Source organism: Triturus cristatus, chromosome 3_1 (genome assembly GCF_964204655.1).
Source record: "Triturus cristatus chromosome 3_1, aTriCri1.1, whole genome shotgun sequence".
NCBI lineage: Eukaryota > Metazoa > Chordata > Amphibia > Caudata > Salamandridae > Triturus > Triturus cristatus.
In genome coordinates this window covers 652629698-652653654 of record NC_140583.1, presented here as the reverse complement: position 1 = coordinate 652653654, position 23957 = coordinate 652629698, and the positions used below count along the sequence as shown (strand labels likewise).

At 50.7% G+C, this 23957-nt stretch overlaps 1 protein-coding gene across 1 annotated transcript in view; it reads right to left on the bottom strand.

Moving 5' to 3' along the window:
* Window positions 1-23957, bottom strand: part of SPG11 (SPG11 vesicle trafficking associated, spatacsin) — a 623940-nt gene that overhangs the window by 345976 nt on the left and 254007 nt on the right. The window contains exon 17 of the mRNA XM_085644681.1: window positions 20445-20648. Within this exon, the coding sequence (XP_085500807.1) occupies window positions 20445-20648 (204 nt within the window). The remainder of the gene's footprint in view (window positions 1-20444; window positions 20649-23957) is intronic.

The following is a 23957-nucleotide window of genomic DNA, read 5'->3' as shown; positions in this document are numbered from 1 at the left end:
TGGAGGAGCACGTACACCACGTCAAAGCTGTGCTCCAAAAGCTGAGGGAAAACATGCTGTTTTGTAAACTCAGCAAGTGTGACTTCCACGTCACATCCGTGGAATTCCTCGGAGTGATGCTGAGTCCAGAGGGACAGGAGATGGCAGAACGAAAGATCAAGGCGGTGAAAGAATGGCCGGTGCCCCAAAGCGTGAAGGACGTCCAAAGTTTCATTGGCTTCGCCAACTTTTACAGGCGGTTCATAGATGGATTTTCAGGAGTGGTGGCCCCAATCACACAGCTACTGAGGAAGTCCAAGGAGTTTGTCTGGTCCCCTGAAGCGAACAAAGCCTTTGAGGCCCTGAAAAGCGCCTTTGGTAAGGCGCCGGTGTTGGCTCACCCCGATCCGGATCTCCCCTACGTGGTGGAAGCGGACGCGTCGGATGTGGCGCTGGGGGCTATCTTGTCCCAACGCAACCACGACACAGGGGTGCTTCATCCCGTTGCGTACATGTCCCGCAAACTCAACGACGCCGAACGCAACTACCATATTGCGGAGAAGGAGCTTCTCGCAATCAAGGACGCCTTCACCGAATGGAGGCATTGGTTGATGGGGGCAAGACATGTGGTATCGGTGTACACGGACCATCGGAACCTACAGTTCATGACTGCCACTAGACACCTTTCTCCCAGGCAGCTGCGGTGGATGATCTTCTTTGCGGGGTTCAACTTCCGCATCACATATCGGCCGGGGACGGAAAACCGAAAGGCGGACGCCCTGTCCCGTCAATCTGCAGTTAAGGAACCATTGCCTGCGACCGAGCGTTCCATCATTTCCCCGAGGATGGTATTGGGGGTTATCCAACCGGATACTTTCCTGAGGGGAATAAAGAGAGGGATCAGGTCATTCGCATGGCGGAGGTGGCTCCTCAGTCGCAGAGAATGGCAGCTGAAGGACGGGATACCCCTGAAGGGCAGGTGCCTATTGATACCCACGCCTAGGCTAAGGAAACAAGCATTCATCTGGTGCCATGACTCTCCATGCGCAGGTCATTTGGGCTTTGAAAAAACGGTGGCTAGCATGGGACGGCATTTCTGGTGGCCAACCATGAGAGTGGATGTCAGGAGGTGGGGACAGGAGTGTCCTACGTGTGCTACCATGAAGGCCGACCATGGCCGAACCCAAGGGCTCTTACATCCACTTCCAACCCCGGATAGACCATGGGATAGCATATCACTGGACTTCGTGGTGGGCCTACCGGTAGACCAGGGGATGACGGCAATACTGGTGGTGGTGGATTACTTGACGAAAATGGGGCACTTCATCCCCTGCAAGAGAGTCCCTACGGCCGGGGAATTGGCGTCACTACTCCTAAAGAATGTGGTACGACTGCATGGATTACCTGGGGTGATCGTGTCGGACCGGGGGTCGCAGTTTACTGCGCAATTCTGGAAGACTTGGTGCACTGCGCTGCATGTTAAGACCGCCCTGTCCACCAGCTACCACCCTCAAACGGACGGCCAAACCGAGCGCCTGAACCAAACGCTCAAACAGTATCTGCGATGTTTTGTGGACCAGGGCAGGGAAGAATGGGTCGACTTGCTATGGGTTGCAGAGATAGCCTATAACAACGCCACTCACAGCTCCACACAGTCATCTCAGTTCTATAGCAACTATGGCCAACATCCCAGGTTCTTGCCATTTCTACATCCGTTCAGAGAGGACAGGATTCCCGCCACAGCGGACAGGGTGGCACACATAAAAGACACATTGATGCGCTCAAGGCAGGGCCGGACTGGGAACTGAAAGCAGCCCTGGCAAATTTTGGCAGACCAGCCCCCGCCCGGCGTGTAGCGAGCGAGCGCAGCGAGCGAGCTCGACTGCTACTAGGGGGGTTTGGGGGGGTTCTCCCCCCACGAAAATTTTGGAAAAAGACAGACCAAAATGGTGCATTTTACAGCACTTTTTTCATTACATATTCAATTGTATCAACTTTCAAAGCACAGTAAATAGTAGATGATGACCTTAAAGAGCACCAGGTTACCCACCTAGTCATATGTACCCATAGACATTCTTTCAGAGAGCACCAAAAATAGACACAAGTAGTGAATCAGAGAGAACAAAGTAAAAGTGAGACCAGCCGCCACATGGTGTGTAGCGAGCAAGCGCAGTAAGCAACCACTACTAGGGGGAGTTTGGGGGGTCGCCCCCCAAGAAAATTTTGGAGACAGAAAGGCCAAAACAAAGCATTTTTCAACACATTTCTCATTACATATTAGATTGTATTAACTTTTGAAGCATAGTAAATGATTACCTTATGGAGCACCAGGATACCCAGTCATAAATCACAGACATTCCTACAGAGAACACTAAAAATTGAAATGTCTAGCACAAAACATGAATTTAAATAGACAATTTATTCTTCATATAAAATAGCATTAAGACATTTAAAAATGCACTTAACCTCAAACAATTATGCAAAGGTTCAGAGTAAAAAGTGTACAAGACAATGTGCAAACATTAAATGATTTTTATATCCTGAGTTTTGTAAACAGTGCTCAAATGAAGCATCTTATGTAAAATGAGGCCTGAAACTGGAAATTCACACATAAGCACCTAGGCACTGACCCAGGCCTGATCACAACAGGCCAGAAAGCACGGAAACGTCACACATAAGCACCCAGGCCAGTAAGCATTGAAATGTCACAAATAAGCCTCCAGGTCACTGAGGCCAGAAGCGATGGAAACTTCACGCATAAGCACCCAGGCCAGAAAGCATAGAAAGGTCACAAATGAGCCTCCAGGTCACTGAGGCCAGAAGCTATGGAAACTTCACGCATAAGCACCCAGGCCAGAAAGCATTGAAAGGTCACAAATGAGCCTCCAGGTCACTGAGGCCAGAAGCTATGGAAACTTCACGCATAAGCACCCAGGCCAGAAAGCATTGAAAGGTCACAAATGAGCCTCCAGGTCACTGAGGCCAGAAGCTATGGAAACTTCACGCATAAGCACCCAGGCCAGTAAGCATTGAAATGTCACAAATGAGCCTCCAGGTCACTGAGGCCAGAAGCTATGGAAACTTCACGCATAAGCACCCAGGCCAGAAAGCATTGATAGGTCACAAATGAGCCTCCAGGTCACTGAGGCCAGAAGCTATGGAAACTTCACGCATAAGCACCCAGGCCAGTAAGCATTGAAATGTCACAAATGAGCCTCCAAGTCACTGAGGCCAGAAGATTTGGAAACTTCACGCATAAGCACCCAGGCCAGAAAGCATTGAAAGGTCACAAATGAGCCTCCAGGTCACTGAGGCCAGAAGCTATGGAAACTTCACACATAAGCACCCAGGCCAGTAAGCATTGAAATGTCACAGATGAGCCTCCAGGTCACTGAGGCCAGAAACTAGGAAACGTCACACATAAGCACCCAGGCTGCCAGAAGGCATGGAAATGTCTCACATGGCACCCTAGCCAGAAAGCATGACAAATTCACACAAAGGCACCCAGGCCAGTGGCACTGGAACATCTTTCAGAGTGTGGGTGCTGCCATCAATGTTGCCTGTACATCACTGAAGTCATGGGATTGTGAAAAATTCAAGAATCACACAAAGAACAAGGGTAGCAATTCAGCCTTGCCTATTCCGGGACATATAAAACTTAAAAGTATATGCCAAACCATTTAAATACACTGCACTCTGCATACTGCATCCTGCCTTATGGAAAGGGCTTGCGCTAGTGGTGACATCCTGGTGACATATGTAGTAAAAGGGAATATTTTTAGGCCTTGCAAAAGGTTCCTTTTGCCAGGTCAAAATGGCAGTTTTACAACTGCACAGGCAGACTGCAATGACAGGCCCTGGCCTTGGCACATGTTTAAATAGGCTACTTATGTGGGTGGCACAATAAGTGTTGCAGGCCCACTGGCAGCCTTTAATTTACAGTCCTTGGGGCCATGTAGAACCACATTTCTTGGGACTTACAAGTAAATTTAATTTTCCAATTCGGTGTAAGCCAATTTTACTATGTTTAAAGGAGAGATCAGCTTATGCAAATACGAGTTTCGGAGTCCGTGACAGAGTGCAGAGCAGCATCTAGAGACAGCACGGGCCTCACTATCACTGACAAGACGCGAGCCTCTGATGTTGCAAGAGCCACCAGGCTGCTGTTACTGTTAGTGACAACAGGGCAACATTCAAAATTATTTTAATAATGCTTGAGTTGAAGGCGAGCCAGAGAATCAGGTATAAATACAGCATACAGATCTGTCCCGGAGAAGGAGCCGATAAATGGGTGTGCCCACTTTGGAATGAGAGGGGGTTTGGACAAGTTTACAAAGAATCCAAGATGACAGAGCACCTTGCATACCCGAGAAGTGACATTCTGCATGTTCCTTTATGAATCATCCAGTCTTTCAGGCATGAATGGACAGAGATCACCAGCTTGTGGAGAAGTCCCATGAATGAGCTCAGAGACTTGGTGAAGACACAGGGCAGATTTAAGGCTGAAGAATAGGACCCAAAATGAAAGTATAGCTCCGCCACACCTGCCGAAACACCTTAACCCAATGTGTGCGTTGTTTGTTACCACATTATATATACAGAAAGGAGAAAGCACTACAACATGTACAGATAGTGTAAAACAAAATATAGGAAGGACATTGTATTCAATTAGAAATCATCTAATTTACTCATTTGTTTGTGGTGATTATAGTTATTCTCTAACAGAGTTTCCTGGTTATATGACTTACATTTTGAAGGCTCAACACTTGCATTTATTCCAATGAAGTTGAGTAGCTAATGCCTTAAAGAGGTCCACAGATCACATCCGCGATTATGAAGACAGTACCAGTGCATCCTGCTCCAAATGCTTCGCTTACTATGTAGAGCTTCTGGGGGGTTCCCGAACAGAATCCGCCTGACCTAACAATAAGTTGTTCTGCAGCCTCCTACTCAGATCCCCGCTGAGCCCTCAGCATTGTGTCATGTGACTGGGGCAGCCCTCAGGCCTCTAGGGGTCTCGCAGAATGTGGTCAGAAGAGACAAAGTTTTGGGCTTCATCTTGAAGACTATGGGGTTGCCTGAAGACCCTGTAACCCGAGGAAGAGCTCTCCGGGACGAGCCTGTGGGAATTATTTCACCCCTAAGAGATAGCTTTGTTGTCAGTTGCCTGGAACTAGTCATCTGTAACCGGGAAAATCTCTCTCCTGGCTTAGAACTACATAATTCTGAGTCCCCTGAATACAATCCCTAGGTGGACAAAAATGAATAAAATAAATCGTCAAACTATTTCTCTTTCTAATCTTGTGTGTGGGGTGACATTCTGGTTTGGCTTGTGTCTTTATAATTTGTACAGGTTTAAATGCCGGGGCCTCAAATTAGGTCGGAGGCCGAGGCCCAGGATTGTTTAACATGATCATGGCGACAGGTTTAAAATGTTCTTCAGCAGGGCTTTAAGTGGGATAAAAAAACTGGGTTGGGGTGGGGGAGGGCTCTCAAAGGGGCATGGTTGATGTCATTGAGGCGGTGGCTTAAAATACCTAAGCTAATAGCCTGTGCTTAGCAGAGTGTGTCCGCCCGACTGGTATTTTGATGCATCTGTCATTGCATCCAGATACTTAATACAGCAAGTAACATTATACCTACAACAAGCCAGCACTATTGGCTTTGTCGATGGATATTAGTTGCACACGATAAATAAGCAACAACTATGGCTTCGTGGTATATAGTATTGAAAATGCTTCAGTTCTGAAATGATGAGACAGTGAAAGAACGATAACGAGGCTCTTTGAAGTTGCAGTAAATGCAGCGAACGGTGGCACTGCTGCAGAGTTGAGATTTTTTTTTTCACCCTGAGGGTGAGGGCAAAAATGGAGACCCCGATAGGGACCCGTCTCAGTGCATGATTTTTAGAACTACACCGGCAGGACCCGGCCCACTTAAAGCCCTGTTCCTCAGCAGAACGAGACTGAGTGTGGGAAAGCAAACACCTTCCATTGCTGCCCTTGTGCTACCCCTTCCGTGGAGCATTGATGCTGACTAACATTATCCACTATACAAAAGCCCAATCAATTGGCATTGGCTGTTCCTGTTTTTAAATGAGTTTGTTCCACAGCTGGGCGATAACTATTAGTCTGGCAAGGAAGTCTGTGATGATGGAATCTACCCGGGGGAAGTAAGGCAGTATTTATTGCACTGCACAACCAATGTGCTGCTATTTCACACGCATCTATTTGCAAGGAGGCTCATGAAGGTGGATGTCACTGCATCTCCCACTAGAAGGCATGGGGCACTGTGTTCAATGGCATCATTTTACAAGTAGCAACTGAATACACAAAGCGCTTCCGGTTAATTTGGAGAAACAGAAGAAGAACACAAACATAAAAAGAAGAGGAGACACTGCGTGGGTATTCTGATTTATGTACTGATAGGCAATATTCTGAAGCATGCACGTCCTTTGCTTCATGGCTGATGCTCACGGGGCTCCAGCCAGATCAAGCAAGAAGTGTCCCCACCTGCTGAGCTATTCTCACTTCTGGTTGTGTGCCTGTACCTCTCTGCTAGTGTCCCTGTGTTGAAGTGATGCTCTCTTTGTGCCTGTGTCTGGTTGTGTGCCTGTGTCTCTCTGATTGCATCTCTATGATCTAGTGTTCTCTTCTCTTTCTCTTTGTTTAGTTGTGTGCCTTATCCTTTCTTTCCTGCTGGTGTCCCTCTGTTCTAGCAATGGTGCTGGTTCCGTTTTCAGAGTGGGGGTGCTGCCATCAAGGCAACTGCACTGAAGTCACAGGGGTTGTGAAACATCCAAACATCACACAAAGAGCAAGTGTTACAAATGAGCCACGCCCCTTCAGCAGGAGAGGGGTGAGGGTGTGGTGTGTAGCCAGATATGTATTAGGGCACACTCTTACAAATATACTACTAAAGGACTGTGTAGTAGCACAGTCATTTACAGACAGCACCTTTTCCATCGATATGGGCATTACATGTGCACAGGTATCCAGTTTTACTTGTGAAACTACCTACAGCACAAACAATAATATTTGTGGAAATCTGTTTTCAGCAAATATTTGTGCATCACCATGTAAGGTCTTGTGACTTTGTTTTGATCCTAGTAAAATCGTTGTTTCCTTCACACTTCTAAATTACAAAAAGTGTTTTTTTCTGGTTCCCTAACAGCTGACGGCTAAAGTAAAGAAAACACCAATCTCCAGGTCAAAAGAATAAGCATCGATTTGTCTAAAGGAATGGCCTGGCGTTTGACCTCTGTCTATGAACACACAGTAAATGTGACAAAATAAAAACACAAGTTAAGGCGTTTTATTGCTCATTCACTTCTAAACTTCATGGTGGTTATTTTGGGGTTGCAGCAGCACCCATGCATCCCTACACTCAGTGCCTCTGGGTTGTAGCATTCCTCTCTATGTTGTATCTTTGTCTAGTTGTGTGTTTGTGTCTCTCTCCTCATGTCCATGGCTTCTATGGATTCTCGCTTTGTCTGGTTCTGTGCGTATTTCTGCTCATGTCTCTTAAGTTCTAGTTTTCCCCCCTCATCCTCTTTGTCGGGTTGTGTACTTGTGTCTCTGTTCATTTACCTCTGTTCCCCTCTTTGCAACTTTGTTCAGTTGTGTGCCTGAATCTTTCTGTTCTACTGGTATCTCTCTTCTCTTCTCTATCGTTCCTGTCTCTATATCTTTATCTGGTTGTGTGTTTTTGTCCCTCTGTTCTAGTGGTCCTCTCACCATATCCTTATCTGGTTGTGTGTCTGTGTCCCTCTGCTCATGTCCCGGTGTTCTAGTGTTTTGTCTTTCTATTTGTCTGGTTGTGTGTTTGTGAATCTATAATTGTCTCTAAGTTCTAGTGTTGCCCTCTCTTCCTCTTAGTCGGGTTGTGTACCTGTCTCTGTCTGTTCATTTACCTCTGTTCCTGTCTCTGCATCTGTGTTCAGTTGTGTGCCTGTATCTTTCTGCTCTACTGGTGTCCCTCTGCTCTATTGTTCCTTTCTCTGTATCTTTATCTGGTTGTGTGTCTGAGTCTACCTGCTCAAGTTCTCCAGAACAATCCGTAATGTATGTTAACAACTGCGCCCCACGGTCATCTGGCTTAATACAAAGAACCCCTTTCACGGCTGCGATGCCAGTTCCAGCGAACTCCAGGCAGGCTCTGTGTTTTGGTGATTAATAATCACGTGCTGTCGCAGGAGCCTCATTGCCGATTATCATGGGTAGGCCGGGGCCTAATGGCTTTTTCTTTTAATTGCGGCCCGGGCCCGATCGCGCTGCTCCTCACCCCCCTCCCAGCCTGGCCATGAAACTCACGCAGGGGATGGCCTGTCACTCACCTTTAGCTGCGGGCGCCGGGCGGCAGACACGGGGGCAGGCTCCACACCATCCATGCCAGCCTGCCTTTCAGTCGTCTCTCCAACGCGCACTATTTTTTTCCCCCCAACCCGCCGACCCCCAATGCGCTTGCGCTGTCTCCAGACTCCACCCTAAGGGTGAATGACTTAACGGCGGCGCTCTGACAGAGTAGACGTCACTGCGCGCTGCGCATCACGGTGCGGCACCCACTCAACCCAGGTCAGAGGTCACAGGTAGAAATTTAATGAATAAAGTAAAATCGGGTGACATCAAGAACACTGTCCCGGACGGTGCGTGCAGCACCAGTAGCAGGTGCATTTTATGCAGATTGTGCTTGTTTGCTCGGTCACGCCTCAGGGTCCAAATCGGCCCCAGCAACCAAACCGGCCCCCTGTCACCAAACCGGCCCCCAACCCGTCAAGCCTACCGGGGGATTGCCCGGTGCCCGGAATCGCCAGTCCGGGCCTGGCTCAAGGGCTGTCCTAATAGAGGCCAAGAGAAGATACAAGGCTGCGGCAGATAGGAAGAGAAGGCCCGGGCCACTGTACCGCACTGGAGACTACGTCTGGATATCCACAAGAAACATGAGGTTTCGAAAGAACAGTGTGTTCCATCCCAAGTACATGGGCCCCTATCGAATTACCAAGTGTATGGGTCCCGTGAACGTGAAGGTGTGCTTGCCCCAGTCATTGCGGATACACCCTGTCTTTCATGTATCATTGCTCAAACCAGCACCCTCCAAGCCGTCTGGGACACCTCGGCCGGTATGCGTGGAGTCGGAGGTGGAGTATGAAGTGTCGGGCATACGGGCGTCCAAATGGCGCAGGGGGAAGCTGTGGTACCTGGTTGCGTGGAAAGGCTATGGCCCGGAGGAGCATTCATGGGAACCGGCTGAAGGGGTTCATGCTCCGCGCTTGGTCTCCTTGTTCCATCGGCGTTTTCCTGCCAGCGCTGGACCCGAGGGGAGCCGCTGAGAGGGAGGATGTACTGTCAAGAATTCCTGTCATACAAGGGAAACACGCCCTTATGTAAACAGGAGAGCTGTTACATAACTCAAGGAAAACACGCCCTTATGTAAACAGGAGAGCTGTTACATAACTCAAGGGAAACACGCCCTTATGTAAACAGGAGAGCTGTTACATAACTCAAGGGAAACACGCCCTTATGTAAACAGGAGAGCTGTTACATAACTCAAGGAAACACGCCCTTATGTAAACAGGAGAGCTGTTACATAACTCAAGGAAAACACGCCCTATAAAGGGAGGAACCGGGAGGTACAACGCTGTCGGATATTGTGTTCACACCGACGTACCTGCTTCGTGAAGAGCAGTGTTCCGGAGTGGTGCTCCAGTAAGGCAAGAACGGAGGTAGGTCGAGTCGTTACTCCCTGGGCCGTGTCTTGCCCCATCGTCACCTGTGAAGGACCCGGAAGCTCTACCGGTCAACCATTGAGCTTCGCTTTTTGACTCGGCTGAGTCCAAGCGCAGTGGCGCTTTTGCTGGTTGGAGTCGTAACTCCCAGCCCGACCAGAGACACAGGGACTGCCAGCTGTAACGCACACCAGGAGGTGTTTGCCGCGTTACAGACTCGGAAGTCCACAGGATCGATCGAGCGGCTGCTCTCGGTTCAGTCTTCTTGCTTGTGATTGGGGTATCGGTGACGCATCACCAGGAGGTGACTCCGCGTCCCGGTGCAGTCTGAGGAAGAGGTTGAGCGGCTGCTCCCTTCAGGTAGAGACCCCGGCTGGGTGTTTCCCTGACTCCTCGATTCTCCCAAACACTCTTCGTGCCCCTCACAGCCTACCGATTGGCATTGTCGGCCATTTCATTTCTGCCCTCTGTTGGCATACGCCGGGACCGGCGTATATGCAGAGGACGGTTAGGACCATCCGTGCTGTGGGCTGGTAACGTACTTAGCCTGGAGGATTCCAGTGACTATAACTTGTTTATTCTTTGTATTATATTTGCCTTCATTAAAACAACTAACCCTTCACTAGTGGTTGCGTCCTCATTGTCGTGTCTGTTAAACGATCCTGAGACGTTCAGGGCGTTACAAATCCATAATTGTTATTGTTCTGATTGTGGTTGTTATATATACTTATTAGTTAATATTGTGCATCATATAATGCACTTGCAAAACTAAAAGCACTGCCTAAAACTTTACATGAAATACTAAGCGGCCAAAACAAAAGTAATAACTGTAGCTGTACTTGGTTGGGGGAGGTTTTCAGATCAATGAGGCAGTATGACCTTCGCTGTATAAACATGTGAGCATTTGTGAACATTTAGAGAGATGCCTACCTGTGATCCAGGCTGGATGAAAAGTTGAAACGTGTCAGGATTAATGGCGAAAGGACTATTGGCGAACTGCTTGCAAATCTCACTTGTTGAGATAAAGCGCTTGGATTCCTTTTTTAATTACAGGATTCTTCGTTTCCCAAATGTCGAACCTGCCCTGCTTGAGCCTGGGGCTCTTTAAATGATTTGCAGGGAGTTCTAAATATAACGATGACTTAATGTTCAAGCCAGGTGATGGATTTGTGAAGGAGGAATGTGTTATCAAAAATGTATTTACACTAGGCTGCATAAAGGCCAGGATACTCAGAGAGAGGATCACTCACTTATCTAAAGTCATGTGCTTAATTTAAATAAACCTAAACTTGATGTCCTACAAGTAAGATTGATGGCAATCAGCAAAGTGAGGAAGCTTCCTCCGAAGCGCAAGTGTGTCAGCATAACAAAGAATTAGGAGAGGGGTCACTGGACACAGGTGTACTCCTAATTCCGAACACAGGCTGGTTATTACATGACAGAGATTTTCCAGGACTAAAGAAAGGGAGAGTAAAAAATGGGAAAAGCTGGGTATGATAAAAGCTGAGGATACCAAGGGTGTACAAACTTGCAAGGAGGGAACAGAATTTTTGCAAGTGATCTGAGGTCTGGTGTCTGCAACTCAACAAGGATAGCATTCAGTTTATGGGACACAAAGAAGGGAGTTGTAGGCTTGTAAGCTCACAGAGATGAAGCTGTGTCTGAGAGAAGAACAATCTGCAATGGTAGCTCAAAGTGAAGGGTTAAATCACTTGTAGGCTTGATTAAGCTGTGCATCTGTTTCATCAGGTTATAGCCACTGTACTTTTAACCCTGCCTCTGCCATTAGTCTCATTAGCAAGACCATTACTTGACACTACAAGACTCAGAAAAGGAAATGGGTAGAGAAATACAGTATGCATTGGCAAAGGGTACAGCAACACAGTAGCAGTACAGCAAATAGGCACAGCAACCAGAGTGATTAACACAGCACAAGATCTGCACTTAAACGTGTTTATGTTTAATTAATTAGACATAGGATTTAAAATAAGTTCTACTTCCTATGAAGGTAGTGGCCATTATCCAGGAACCAATTCAACCTGGAATGAATTAATGCTCGGACCGTAACAGAGATGATGCCAAGAAGCATGCCATCAGGGCGAAGAGTCGTCTTTGGTTGAAGGTATCTTGGCCAAAATAACTTATGAAACTAACTTCTCGAGGCAGAAATGGGAGCAGATCGCCCAGTTAGGAGGTAAGGCCCTTAGAGCTGCCAATTTCAAAAGGATGTCGTTTTTATCCCGTTGGCTGGCCTATTTTACTCCAAAAGCTTTAAATAAACGCTTTCCGGGAGTTGAAAATAAATGCTTCCGATGCCGCCTTCAAGAGGGGGGCGACTGGCTTCATATTTTTTTTGCTTGCCCTAAACTCGAAATATTTTGGCGTAAAATCTTTTTATCAATAAGTCAGGCTATTGACAAGAGGCTTGATCCTGAAGCTGAGGTTGCTTTATTGGTATTTCAACCAAAAGATCTGACTTGTCTAAAGCCGAAGAATTTTATATAGCGATCTGCTCTTTAGTAGCCCGCTCCCTAATTCTTCAAAATTGGAGATCAGAGGAGATTCCTTCTTACCTAAAAGGGGTGAATAAAATGAAAAGGACAAAAAAGTTTGAAGAGGCCTACGCTAAAAGAGTTGGGGCAATGAATAAGTTTAGTAGAAACTGGATTTTTTTTATAATGATTAATTAATGTTCCGGCACTTAGCACTTTAGCATAGGACACTTTATCTATATAAGAAGTCCAGGATTAGTAAATATGCACATCTTTTCTGGGTTGGCCAAGGGTAACGATAAGAACTATAATGTAGGGTTGTCTATATATTCTATGTTTAAGTATTTTGCACCATTTGTATCCTTCTGGAATTGAGATTTTAGAAATGACTGTATGCTACACTTTTTGTACCGGTATCCTGCTTCGTATCAACCATAACAGCTAAATGCTATTAATTAATTAAGGTTTTTATTAGATCTTGTTTGATGTTTTCATAAGTTTTGTTATCCTTGATCATTGATTATCCTATAATGTTTTTATGCCCATTCTAGCTGCTCAATAAAAAAAATAAAAAAAAATAAAAGAAGCATGCCATCAGCTCCATGGCACATTTTCCTGGGCACAGTCAGGCCCTGATAAGCAAAGCACACTATCCCATGAAGTAGCAGTGGTTGAAGTTGCTCTATGCAGTGCAGGATGTTGTCTGTGTGGACAAAAAAGGTAGGTGTAGAGGAGGAAGAGGAACCTGTGCAGGATACAGCACAGGATGAGGTAAATGTTGAGGATCCTCATCAATAGGAGAACAAGTCGGGGAGGCTGTGTAATAGGTAGAACATAATTACAAGAGAATGAATGGTCCCTTCCTATATAGTAGTTTTGATTAGTGAAGCAAAAGCGGTGTAAGCACTACAGCATTAACAGTTGGACCACCACTGTATATGGTAATCCTGGTAGAGGAGTGCTGTGTGGACAACCCTATCATCTACGTGAAAAGGAGGTAGGGACAATGTATACAATACAGGAGGAGGTGATTGTGAACAACTCCCATCAGAGGTTGTCCAGATGGGGGGCGCTAGAGAGCGCGCGGCCAAGATGGCTGCATCCGAGTGAGGCTCCTGAGCACCGGAGCCGTTTTCCTGCGGTTATCCTGCCCGGAGTGTGCTGCGGGGCCGCCGCGACTGCCTGTCCCTGCCCGTGGGCTCCCGGCACCCGGTGGATCGAGCGGTGGCGGCGGGGGCGGCCTCAGCCTACGTGCCGCCCCCCTTGGGGATTTGACCGACGGACAGCGCAGAGAGTGCTGGAAGCGGCGTTCGGCCGCGCGCATCACCCCACGCCGCGGCCTGCCACGAGGCGGCTGGGCCGCACGCCCTGCAGCGAACCAGCGACGGGAGGACTGGGGACCTGTGAGGGGGTCCCCCCGGGGCGACGGCACGCTTGACACCTGCTGCGCTGCCGGCGCTGTGCTGACACCCCTCACGCCGTGCCTCTGCCAGTCTCGGGACATCGGGGGCCTAACGTGGTGGACAGAGGAGGACAACATTGTGGCTGGAGGCGCTGGGAGGGGATATGACGCCCGCACCGCCCGGTGGCCTGGTGAGTGACCTGCTGTGAAGGACCCTTCTCTAGGCGTGGGGCCGGGGACGGGCCCCTGGCGAGCGCCCGACTGCTGTCTCCCGGAGACGAGGCGGACACCTGTGATGGCGGAGGCGGCCCTGGCGGCCTCGGTGTGACCCTGCTGCCCACGCCGGTGGATCGTGACTGGGGCGGGGCTCCTAGGGGACTGACCGCTAATCTGCTGCTGGACACGGGGAGGCGGCTGCTTCGAATCCGGCGGAGTGCGACCTGGCGCACTTGGACTACTGATTGTCTGCAGTTTGCGGTGCACTTCCCCTGCTGGCGACGCTGCCCTGCACCCTGACACTCTTGGTGCTGGACTGGCTCGTGGCGGCGGAGCTGGGACCCCCTTTGCTAACGGCGCCTGGTGGTGATTGGAGCCCCGACCGGCCTCGTGCATCACAGAGCCCTCTGAATGCCATCGGCGCAGCAACTGGCCATGGGGCGACTCCGGAACAAGCAGGCCGAGAACAGACTGAGGGTGGACGGCCCTGCTGCGACGGCGGAGCGCCCTGTAGCGATCGCGGCGCCGCCCGCATCGACCCTGGAGGCCAAAATGGACGCCATGTTGGCGGCGGTCGACCGCCTGAGTAACACACTGGAACAAACACGTACCTCACTGGAGTCCCGAATCGATAAAGTCACGGTGGACTTCACCCTGCTCCACGCCGATCATCGCCGACTGGCGGACACTGTTGCCGGCCACGGCCAGGCGCTACAAGATGTGCAGCCGATAGTGCGCAATCACTCCGCCACCTTGCAGGATCTGATCGACCGCGTTAACACCCTCGAAGACCGCGCGGAGGATGCGGAGGGCCGCTCTCGGCGCCAGAACATATGCGTCGTGGGCCTGGCGGAGGGTGAAGAGGGTCGGCGACCCGAGCAGTTTGTTGAGGACTGGTTACGAGGTATCCTGCCCACAGGAACGCTCTCCCCGCAGTTCGTGGTGGAAAGGGCGCACAGGGTGCCGATGCGGAGGCCTGTCCCCGGGGCCCGGCCACGTCCGTTCCTATTTCGCCTCCTCAACTACCGGGACCGGGACGTGATTCTCCGGGAGACGCGGAAGATGGGAGCCCTTTCCATAGGGGGTGGCCCGGTGATGCTGTTCCCGGACTACACAGCGACTGTCCAGAGGCGGAGGAGCAACTACATGGAGGTGAAGCGCCGCCTCCGGGAGCTGCACGTCCCATACTCGCTGCTGTTCCCCTCACGTCTCCGGGTGGTCACGAAAGATGGGACGCGATTTTTCGATGCCCCGTCCGATGTCTGGGACTGGCTGGAGGAGACGGGCCAACATGGCGGCCCCCGACCCGTGGAGCCGGGGCCTATGGGGCGCAGAGAGAAGAGGCTGAGACGGCGGAGACAGAGGGACCGCCGCGGTGGGATGGGGCCGAGTCCCCCGGCTGCGCCAAGTCCGGAGAGGATGCGTGCGGAGCGGCTGGAGGCTCTGGAGGCGGTGGCCACTCTGGGGTCTGCGAGCAGCCAGGGGGACGTGACGGCTCGCATTCACAGTGACACTGAGACTGACCTGTCCTCCTCCCCGTCCATCCTGATTCCAGAGGACCAGGTGTTGCCGGAGGTGACCCCACAGACAGCCGACCTTCTGGGGTGAACTCTTGCTGGTTTGCACTGTGTCCGCTGCAGGTACCCTGGGGGTCGGGCGGGTTGCTCCGTGCTGCTCCCCGGGGGGAGGGGGGGGGAGGCCTGCTGCCTCTGCTGTCCCCTGGCCTGTGACTTCCGGGGCCCTGTTCATTTCTGTGAGCGGGATGGGGGTTGCGGGGATTGGGGGGTAGCGTGGGTCCCCCTACACACGGGCCAGGGACTGGGGTTTCGAGCTTCTTCTGGGTGCGGGGGAACGGGGTGACAGCGATCCCTACACGCACTCCCCTGGGACACGACTGAGTGGAGGGCGGCCCTGCAGACACACGAGGCCCTGACGGGGGTAACACAGGGCTCTTGCAAGCCAGGCACAACGGTATTGCTCTTTAGCCCCTCGTCAACCCAGCCCTGACTAGGCAGTTCACAGGCATTTGAGCCTTATATGTTTGGACGAATACCCGGTTTTGGGGTTCGCCCCTGTGGTTATGGAATTCCTCTTATTCATACTGTTTTTAACTTTGTCTCTTTACACTCTGCAGTGTTCTGCAGCTTTCTCACACATCATGTTCTTGCAGCAGGAGATCTGGGTGGCGGTCCCTCTGGTCTTTCTTCCCCCTCCCCTTCCCCGGCTGGCCCGCTTCGGCCAGTGAACCTAGTGCTGTCTGCGCTCTATCCCAATGGCTGACACTGCAATAGTCACCTGGAACATTAGGGGCATGCACACACCAACCCGCCGATATTCTGTTTTTGCCTATCTCCAAAGACACAAGATAGGGGTGGCCCTTCTCCAAGAGACACATATGACACGGCCGGAACTGGACAGACTGCGCGCTCGCTGGAGGGGGCAACTTTTCGGGACTACATACTCTGCGCATGCTCGGGGTACACTAGTTTGGGTAAGGGCAGGCACACCCTTCATATGCTCCGAGACAGTGCTCGACCCTGACGGCCGATACACTCTGGTGCGGGGGCGACTCAATGGGCACCCTGTACTCCTGGGTTCTATCTACGCCCCGAACGTTGACCAACCGTCGTTCCTTGATCGCCTCTCGGTGGCCCTGACCCCGTATGTGGGTCTCCCCTGGTTGCTGGGTGGGGACTTTAATGCCGTACTGGACACGAGCCTTGATAGATCCTATCCACCACTCCGCAGTACACAGGCGGTCTCGAATGCGAGGAGCCTCACTGATTGGCTGTCGCGGTGGGCCCTTCATGACATCTGGCGCACCTTACATCCCGCTGACCGGCTCTATTCCTATTACTCTGCGGTACATGATCTTCACGTCCGCCTTGACAGGGTGGTGAGCTCCCCGTCGCTGGACCCTTTGATAGTCCAGGCGGATTACTTGGGCCGGACTCACTCTGACCACAACCCTCTTCGACTACGTCTCCGCTGGGATCCGGGGAGACCACCCATCCCCACGTGGCGCTTGCGACCGGCTGCTCTTGAGGACGCGGAGTTCCGGGCCTCGCTCGGCACGGCGATCGAGCAGTTCTTCGACCTCAATGAGGGCACAGCGGGGAGCGTGTTGACGGAGTGGGATGCGCACAAGGCAACCATGCGGGGACACTGTCTGGGGGCCACGGGAAATATCCGCAAGCAACTTACGTTGCTACTCACCGCTTTGGAGACCCGGCTACTGGCATGCGAACGTCATGGCGAGGGTGGTGGGCGTGACTCGATCAGGCTGGCCCGGCTTCGGGCACGCCATGCTGCGCTGTTGGAGAGGCTGCGCTGCCACAACTACGCTGCTCATTCGGCACGGGTCCACGCCACATCGGACAGGGCAGGGCGATTACTGGCCTGGCTGATCCGACAGGAATCGAGCTATGCGCCAATAGCCTCCCTTCGCGGACTGGACGGCACGCTGGTACACACGCAGTGGGAGATCCACCAGACGCTCACGGCACATTACAAAGACCTGTATACCTCGGCGGGACGACGACCGGCACAGGACCTGGATCTGTTCTTGGGGGCTGCTGGCCTCCCCACAGTACCGGACGCCCACCAGGAAACACTGGAGGGTCCCCTCACTCTGGAGGAAATAGGAGACGCAGTGGCCTCATTGGCCTCTGGCAGGGCGCCCGGACCGGATGGTCTCCCGGCAGAATACTACAAAGCATACCGGGAGTCTCTGGTGCCCCGTCTGCACGCGTTATATATCACAGCCCTTGAGGAGGCCACCCTGCCTGCCTCCATGAGGGAAGCCTACCTGATCTCTTTCCCCAAGCCAGGGCGCGATCCTACTCATCTAGGGTCCTATCGCCCCCTCGCCCTCCTCAACACCGACTACAAGATCCTGGCCAAGGTCCTAGCGGAACGGTTGGCCCCTACCGTGCCTGTGCTGGTACACAAGGACCAGAATGGGTTTGTGCCGAAACGCAGTACCTCGCTCAATCTTCGCCGGTTCTTCCGGGTAGCCGTACACGGTGCGCAGCACTGGCCACGGGCGGGCTGTCTAGTGTTAGACCTCGAGAAAGCCTTCGATAGCTTGGAATGGGGCTACCTGGTGGCAACCCTCTCACACTACGGTCTAGGCCTTGGATTTCTGCAAATGGCGGCGCTCCTCTATCGGAACCCTGTGGTCCGGGTGAGAACTGGCCCGTACGTTTCTGAGGCCATCTCGGTTGGCCGCGGTACCAGGCAGGGATGCCCCCTTTCACCCCTCCTTTTCGCGCTTGCCATCGAGCCCTTGGCGGCCACCCTGCGGAGGGTATTGACGGATGGCATTCCAATGGGCGACGCCACCCACCAGGTTTCCTTGTATGCGGATGACCTCTTGATCTTCGTGCGGGATGTGGCGAATATCTCAGGGGACCTTGAACGGGTTCTCACGGAGTTTGCAGCGCTCTCCGGGTTAAGGGTGAATGCAGCCAAGTCGTGTCTCTACCCGTTCCGGGATGATACATTAGACCCCCGGTTTCAACTGGGAGGTGTGCCTGTCCGGTGGCAGCCAGACACTTTCCGTTACCTGGGCATTCAGGTGTATCGGCGATCCGCCGACTTAGTGGAGGGTAACTTGGGCAGGGCGGTGACGGCGATCAGGGCCCAGATGCGGTTTTGGGGCACCCTTCCCCTTGCAGTCACTGGTCGTATTGCACTGATCAAGATGGTGGCCCTGCCCAGACTCCTCTACTACTTTGCCAATCTGCCGACCTATATCCCGGCGTCCTTCTTCGCCGACCTGGAGCGCTCCCTTAGAGATTTCGTATGGGGCACAGCACGACACAGAGTGGCGCTCTCTAAGTTATACCTCCCCACGGGTCAGGGGGGACTCGCGATGCCCTGTTTTGCGCACTATTACCTAGCAGCACAGCTGCAATGGGTGGCCAGGTGGCTGGCCGAACGGGAAAGGGACGACACGGCGTCCGTGGAGCCGCCGCTCCCCCTGACAGATGTCATCGCGCTGTTCCATCCGACGGCCAGAGTGACCAAGCCAGGGCCCCTTTTAGTGGCGGTGGCCTGTCGGTGCTATCGGCGAGCCCTCTACCTGACACGGTCACACATTCCATACGTCCCTGCCATGCCGATTGAGGGTTCACCTAGCGGTCGTGGGATATTGCGCTCGGCAGAGCTTGCCGACTGGCACGCGGCGGACATTTGCACGCTGGGGGACCTCTACCGCGACGGTACGCTTATACCGTTCGCCCAGCTGGCGGAGGAGACGGGGCTACCGGCCGGTCAGTTCCTCCGTCACCGCTCGCTGGTCGCGACGCTGACGAGTCGGTGGGGTGCTCTTCAGGAGGAACCGGCGCAACACCTCATGATGCAGTACCTCCACGTCATGGGACGGGGCGGCCACATGACTCGCTGGTTCGCGGCCTCCTTGCGCATGCTGGTGGCGGCGGACCTGTCTCCGCTACGGGGTAAATGGGAAGTGGACCTGGACCGTCCCCTGACCGACAAGGAATGGAGGGATACGCTCCGGGGGCCTACACGGATCCCCAGGAATCTGCGGTTTCGCCAAATCCAGTACTTCATACTACACAGAGCATATCTCACTCCCGACTCCATTAATCGCTATTTCCACCGGGCGGACGCTGAATGCCCACGCTGCAGGGCTCTGGATGCTGGACTAGTACACATGTTATGGAGCTGCCCAGTGCTCGACTCATACTGGCGTACGGTGCATGGAGCGCTACGTACTTGCGCCGGTCCGCTGGCGCAGCGAAATTGGCCCGCCTGTCTGTTGCACTTGTTTCGTAGGACTCCCCCCACGAAGGTTGCCTGTCGCTTCCTCGATCTGGGCCTGATTGTGGCGAAGCGGTTAATTACCAAGCGCTGGAAGGCGCCTGAACCCCCTCGGGTGCAGGCGTGGCGTAGTTCCTTGCTGGTGTGGGCGGGGGCGGAGGGCACAGCTCTCTTGCGGGAGGAAACGCTAGGCCTCAGACTCACACCCATAGCGAGTCAATGGGACGTACACGTGCAGGTCCTGATGCGGCTGGATGGGGATGCCCTGACACTCTGTGGGACACATACTGCGGTGCCACTTCCTGGTGGGGAGGGGAATGGAGGCGCGCCTGGGAGATCCACTCCGGGGACTGACGGGGAGGTCCCAATCGAACCTGGGGGATGTGCGGACACTGACATTTGCCTCCCATAGTATGACCTGTCACGGGGGATGGGGGGACCGGGGTTTGGGGGGGGTGGACCGGGGGGGGGTATCCTGAGGGTCGTATGGTCTAAGATCGAACCTGCTGCTGTTGTCTCTGATGGACTGCTGTTGTTTAATCTATCTTCTGTGTTCTAAGTTCGGCTGTTACATGAATCTGTTTAACTGCGGGCGGTGGCCCTGATACTTATTTGATTGCATCAATCCACGCCTCGTAGTGGCGCTGGATCTGGCGGATCACCACGTTCACAATTAGCGGATACTCCTCTGAGTACCGGACTCATTGCCTGTGGGCTATTACATTCATGATGTATGTAATGTCTATATCAACAAATGCCAATAAACAGATTTCATAATCAGAGGTTGTCCAGATAAACAGGTCTGTACCATATTCAAGTTGCAGTAAGTGCAGAGGACCCTCACCTGTAGTAGTCCAGGTATGTGTACAGGAGGTAAGGCAGGGTGTTCTGGATGCCATACAAAATGAATTGAGTGTGGAAATCCAGTCCTTCCTCCGTGCTGTACTGCGGCACTGGGTGAGGCTCCTGCATAGGTCCCCCATTGCTGGCAAGTCGCTGAAGTAGGAGATCAAGGTCCCGGTGTTCCGAAGCTACAAAGATCCTGCTCCTGTTAAGGGAAAATGTACTGTAATTAGTCTTCAATAATTCGCGAAGTCCTTCCATCTAGTTAACTATGATTCACAGAACATATAGGGTTTCACCAATTGCTTTTATGTTTATGAATTGGCCACCCATCAGTCCGATTCCAGAGAATCGATGTTGATTCAAAGATGTTTTATTGAATCGTGGTAATTCTCACCATGTTTTGTGTCTCAGGTTTAGTCATTGTCCTGCAACATAACACTCTAATGTGCTCTTCCAGTGTTCTGGTGTCGACAATCCTAGTATTATATGAATTTTAGTGCAATATTAAATTTGACTGTGACTATAACCAGCAGCCAAATTAGTGCTCGATAACTTGGGAGATATGTGGGGTCTACTGTGCTCGATCCACTAGTGTTGTTTCTGCATTTGATATATTGTGTAGCATTCATAGTTCCCACTGACTTGTAGCATCCAAGGTAAAGGCCTAGTGCTCTTGCAATAGCAACTCCTTTTGTCTCCTACAGGAATGGTGCTGATTTTTGCAGTGGGTCAGATACAAAGTTACAATTCTCTGTCATTTGATTTGCATGGTGTTCTAAATATAGAGATGACTTAATGCTCAAGCCCGGTGATGGGATTTGTGAAGGAGGAATGTGTTATCAAATTTTTTTTACAGTAGGCTGTATAAAGGTCAGGATACTCAAAGAGGGATTAAGCATATTCAACAGCCCTCCTTCCCCTGACAGGTAGGACTGACATAATAAGATACCAGTCATGGCACCAAGTATCCAGGAAGGGTATTAAAATGGTACAAATATGTTTATCACTCACTTATCTAACGTCATGTGCTTCAGTTAAATAAACCTAATCTTGATGTCCCACAAGTAAGATTGACGGCAATCAGCAAAGTGAGGAAGCCTCCTCCAAAGCCTAAATGTGTCAGCGGAACAAAGAATTAGGAGAGGGGTCACTGGACACAGGAGCCCTCCTAATTCCGAACACAGGATGGTTAGTTCATGTCAGAGATTTTCCTGGACTAAAGAAAGGGAGAGTAAGAAATGGGAAAAACTTGGTATGATAAAAGCTGAGGATACCAGGGTGTACAAACTTGCAAGGAGGGGAATGAATTTTTTCAAGTGATCTGAGGTATGGTGTCTGCAACTCAACAAGGATAGCATTCAGTTTATGGGACACAGAGAAGGGAGTTGCAGGTTTGTAAGCTCACAGAGATGAAGCTGTGTCGGAAAGAAGTACAATCTGCAATGGTATCTCAAAGTGAAGGGTTAAATTACTCATAGGCTTCATTAAGCTGTGCATCTGTTTGCAGCCACATGTACAGCACTGCTCTGGAAGACTGTACATCTTGAAAGAGTTGGGAGAAGTCAAAGAGTAATCCAGCACTGGGGGGAAAGTTTGGAGCAATGTAGTTCGGATTTAAGTTCATAACTAGCACTCACAGTAGATAATGCGGGGAAGAACAGAGAGGCTGAAAATACAGTCTTAAAAGGATATACGCAGAGCATTGGAAGGAAATCATAAATGTCCATCCAAGCATATACAAAAGGCATTTCAACATGAAGGAAAAGTGAAACAGAACACGTCTTCACTCAACAGCCAATCAAAGGGAAGGAAAAACTCAGGAGGGTACAAGAAAATTGAATCTATGGTTTACTTTACTATTCTTATAGACTCCCACCAGGCACATTTCCCATTCAAACATTGAGCTACCTCAGGCAGTTTACCCAGTCTGAAACCTTGTACACTCTTCTTTCTCTCACATAAATCATACATTTCAATCTACCAGGCAAACATAATTCACATACAGCATCACATCAGGTTTCACATCCTTTCTTAAAACAGCTCAGTTTTATGGTGGGAGAGCACATTTATGTCTGAGGGGTCCATTTTCTGTAAGGTATCACCCCTGGGAAACATGGTGAATCTCAGTAAGCTTGGCTGCCTAATCCCATTCTGTTCATAAAAGCACAAGTGGTTGCCTGACAACAAAAACAGACTGTTCTCAAACAGTACACTTACTTTCTCACACAAACACCCATTCAGACAGCATCCAAAATGAAGTAAGGTTTACAAAGGGCAGTTTTACAGAAGCATTCACTATGATTGACTCAGATGTAAGCATAAGTCAAAGTGAAGAAGGTAAATAATGAAAGGACTAAATAACGTGCATAGCCAAGCCGTTCTTATGTGTCTAGTGCAGTAGGCTTTAAAACAGGAAGGGGGGTGTCCTAGTCTCTCCTCTACTGAAAAGTACCCTATCCATAGAGAAGCGACCAGCTGAGCTTCGGCTCGAGAGTAAGAAGTGAACCCGGACAGCTAGTGCTTCATGCCGAGGTACAGGCTTGATCTGTGGGCATCTGACTAGACCAGTATTCAAGACGGTAAGTATTTTCAGGTGGAGTGTGCAGCTGAAGTTCATGTCCCACTGGGGGGGGGGGGGGGAAGGGGGTGTGTGTGTGTGTGTGTGGATTTTTATAACCCCCGAAGAAATACACTAGGGGTCACGAGATACAGAAGGTCATGTTGCCAAGGGCAGAGTGCTTATTAAACCAGAAATCCATCTAAGTAATAGATTTGCTTCCCTATCCCCGCTTAATGAGCAGGATAGACTTTTGGATCGACATTCTGGTATGGAGGAGGGCTTGAGAGTGGGAGATTCACCTTTAGGGATCCCTAATCTATTAGGGATACCTAGCTGGAATGTGGCGGGGGTAAGATCTGTATTAGATGATGGCCAAGAGGTTAGTATCTTAAAAGTATTTGCTTCCACGAAATCTAAGATGTCTCGGTGACGGCACTTATTGATGGGTATGCAGCCTTTTATGTTCATGCTTTGCTAGCGATGCATGGTAGAGCGAAAGAAGGGCTGGTGACATTTGTAAGTTTAAGCCTAGGATGCCACAAGGACATCAACCTTCCACCAAAGGTATTGTAAGAAAACATTGTGAATAGATTCAAATTGTGAACACATGTGCCTAGCGAGGAGAATGTTTAAATCCACTGATGGATGGGGATGGGGGTTTAATCTCCTTACCAAAGGACACATTGTTAATGCCTTCTAGAAAGCCCTTAACCTCTGGGATTTAAATTTTTTTTTAAAAAAAGAGGTTTAGGAAGGACATTTTCTATAAGCAGTAATAGCTGCCAAGTTGACTTTGATGGAAGAGAATTGTAAGCCTGATCTGGCCAAATGAGCAAGATTAGGTAACAGTGCTTCTTCTTGACCAGTAGTGGGATCAAATCTGTTCTGAGAACACCAGGGGCAGAATCTCTTCCACTTGAAACAATGTGAAGCTCTCATGGATGAATATTT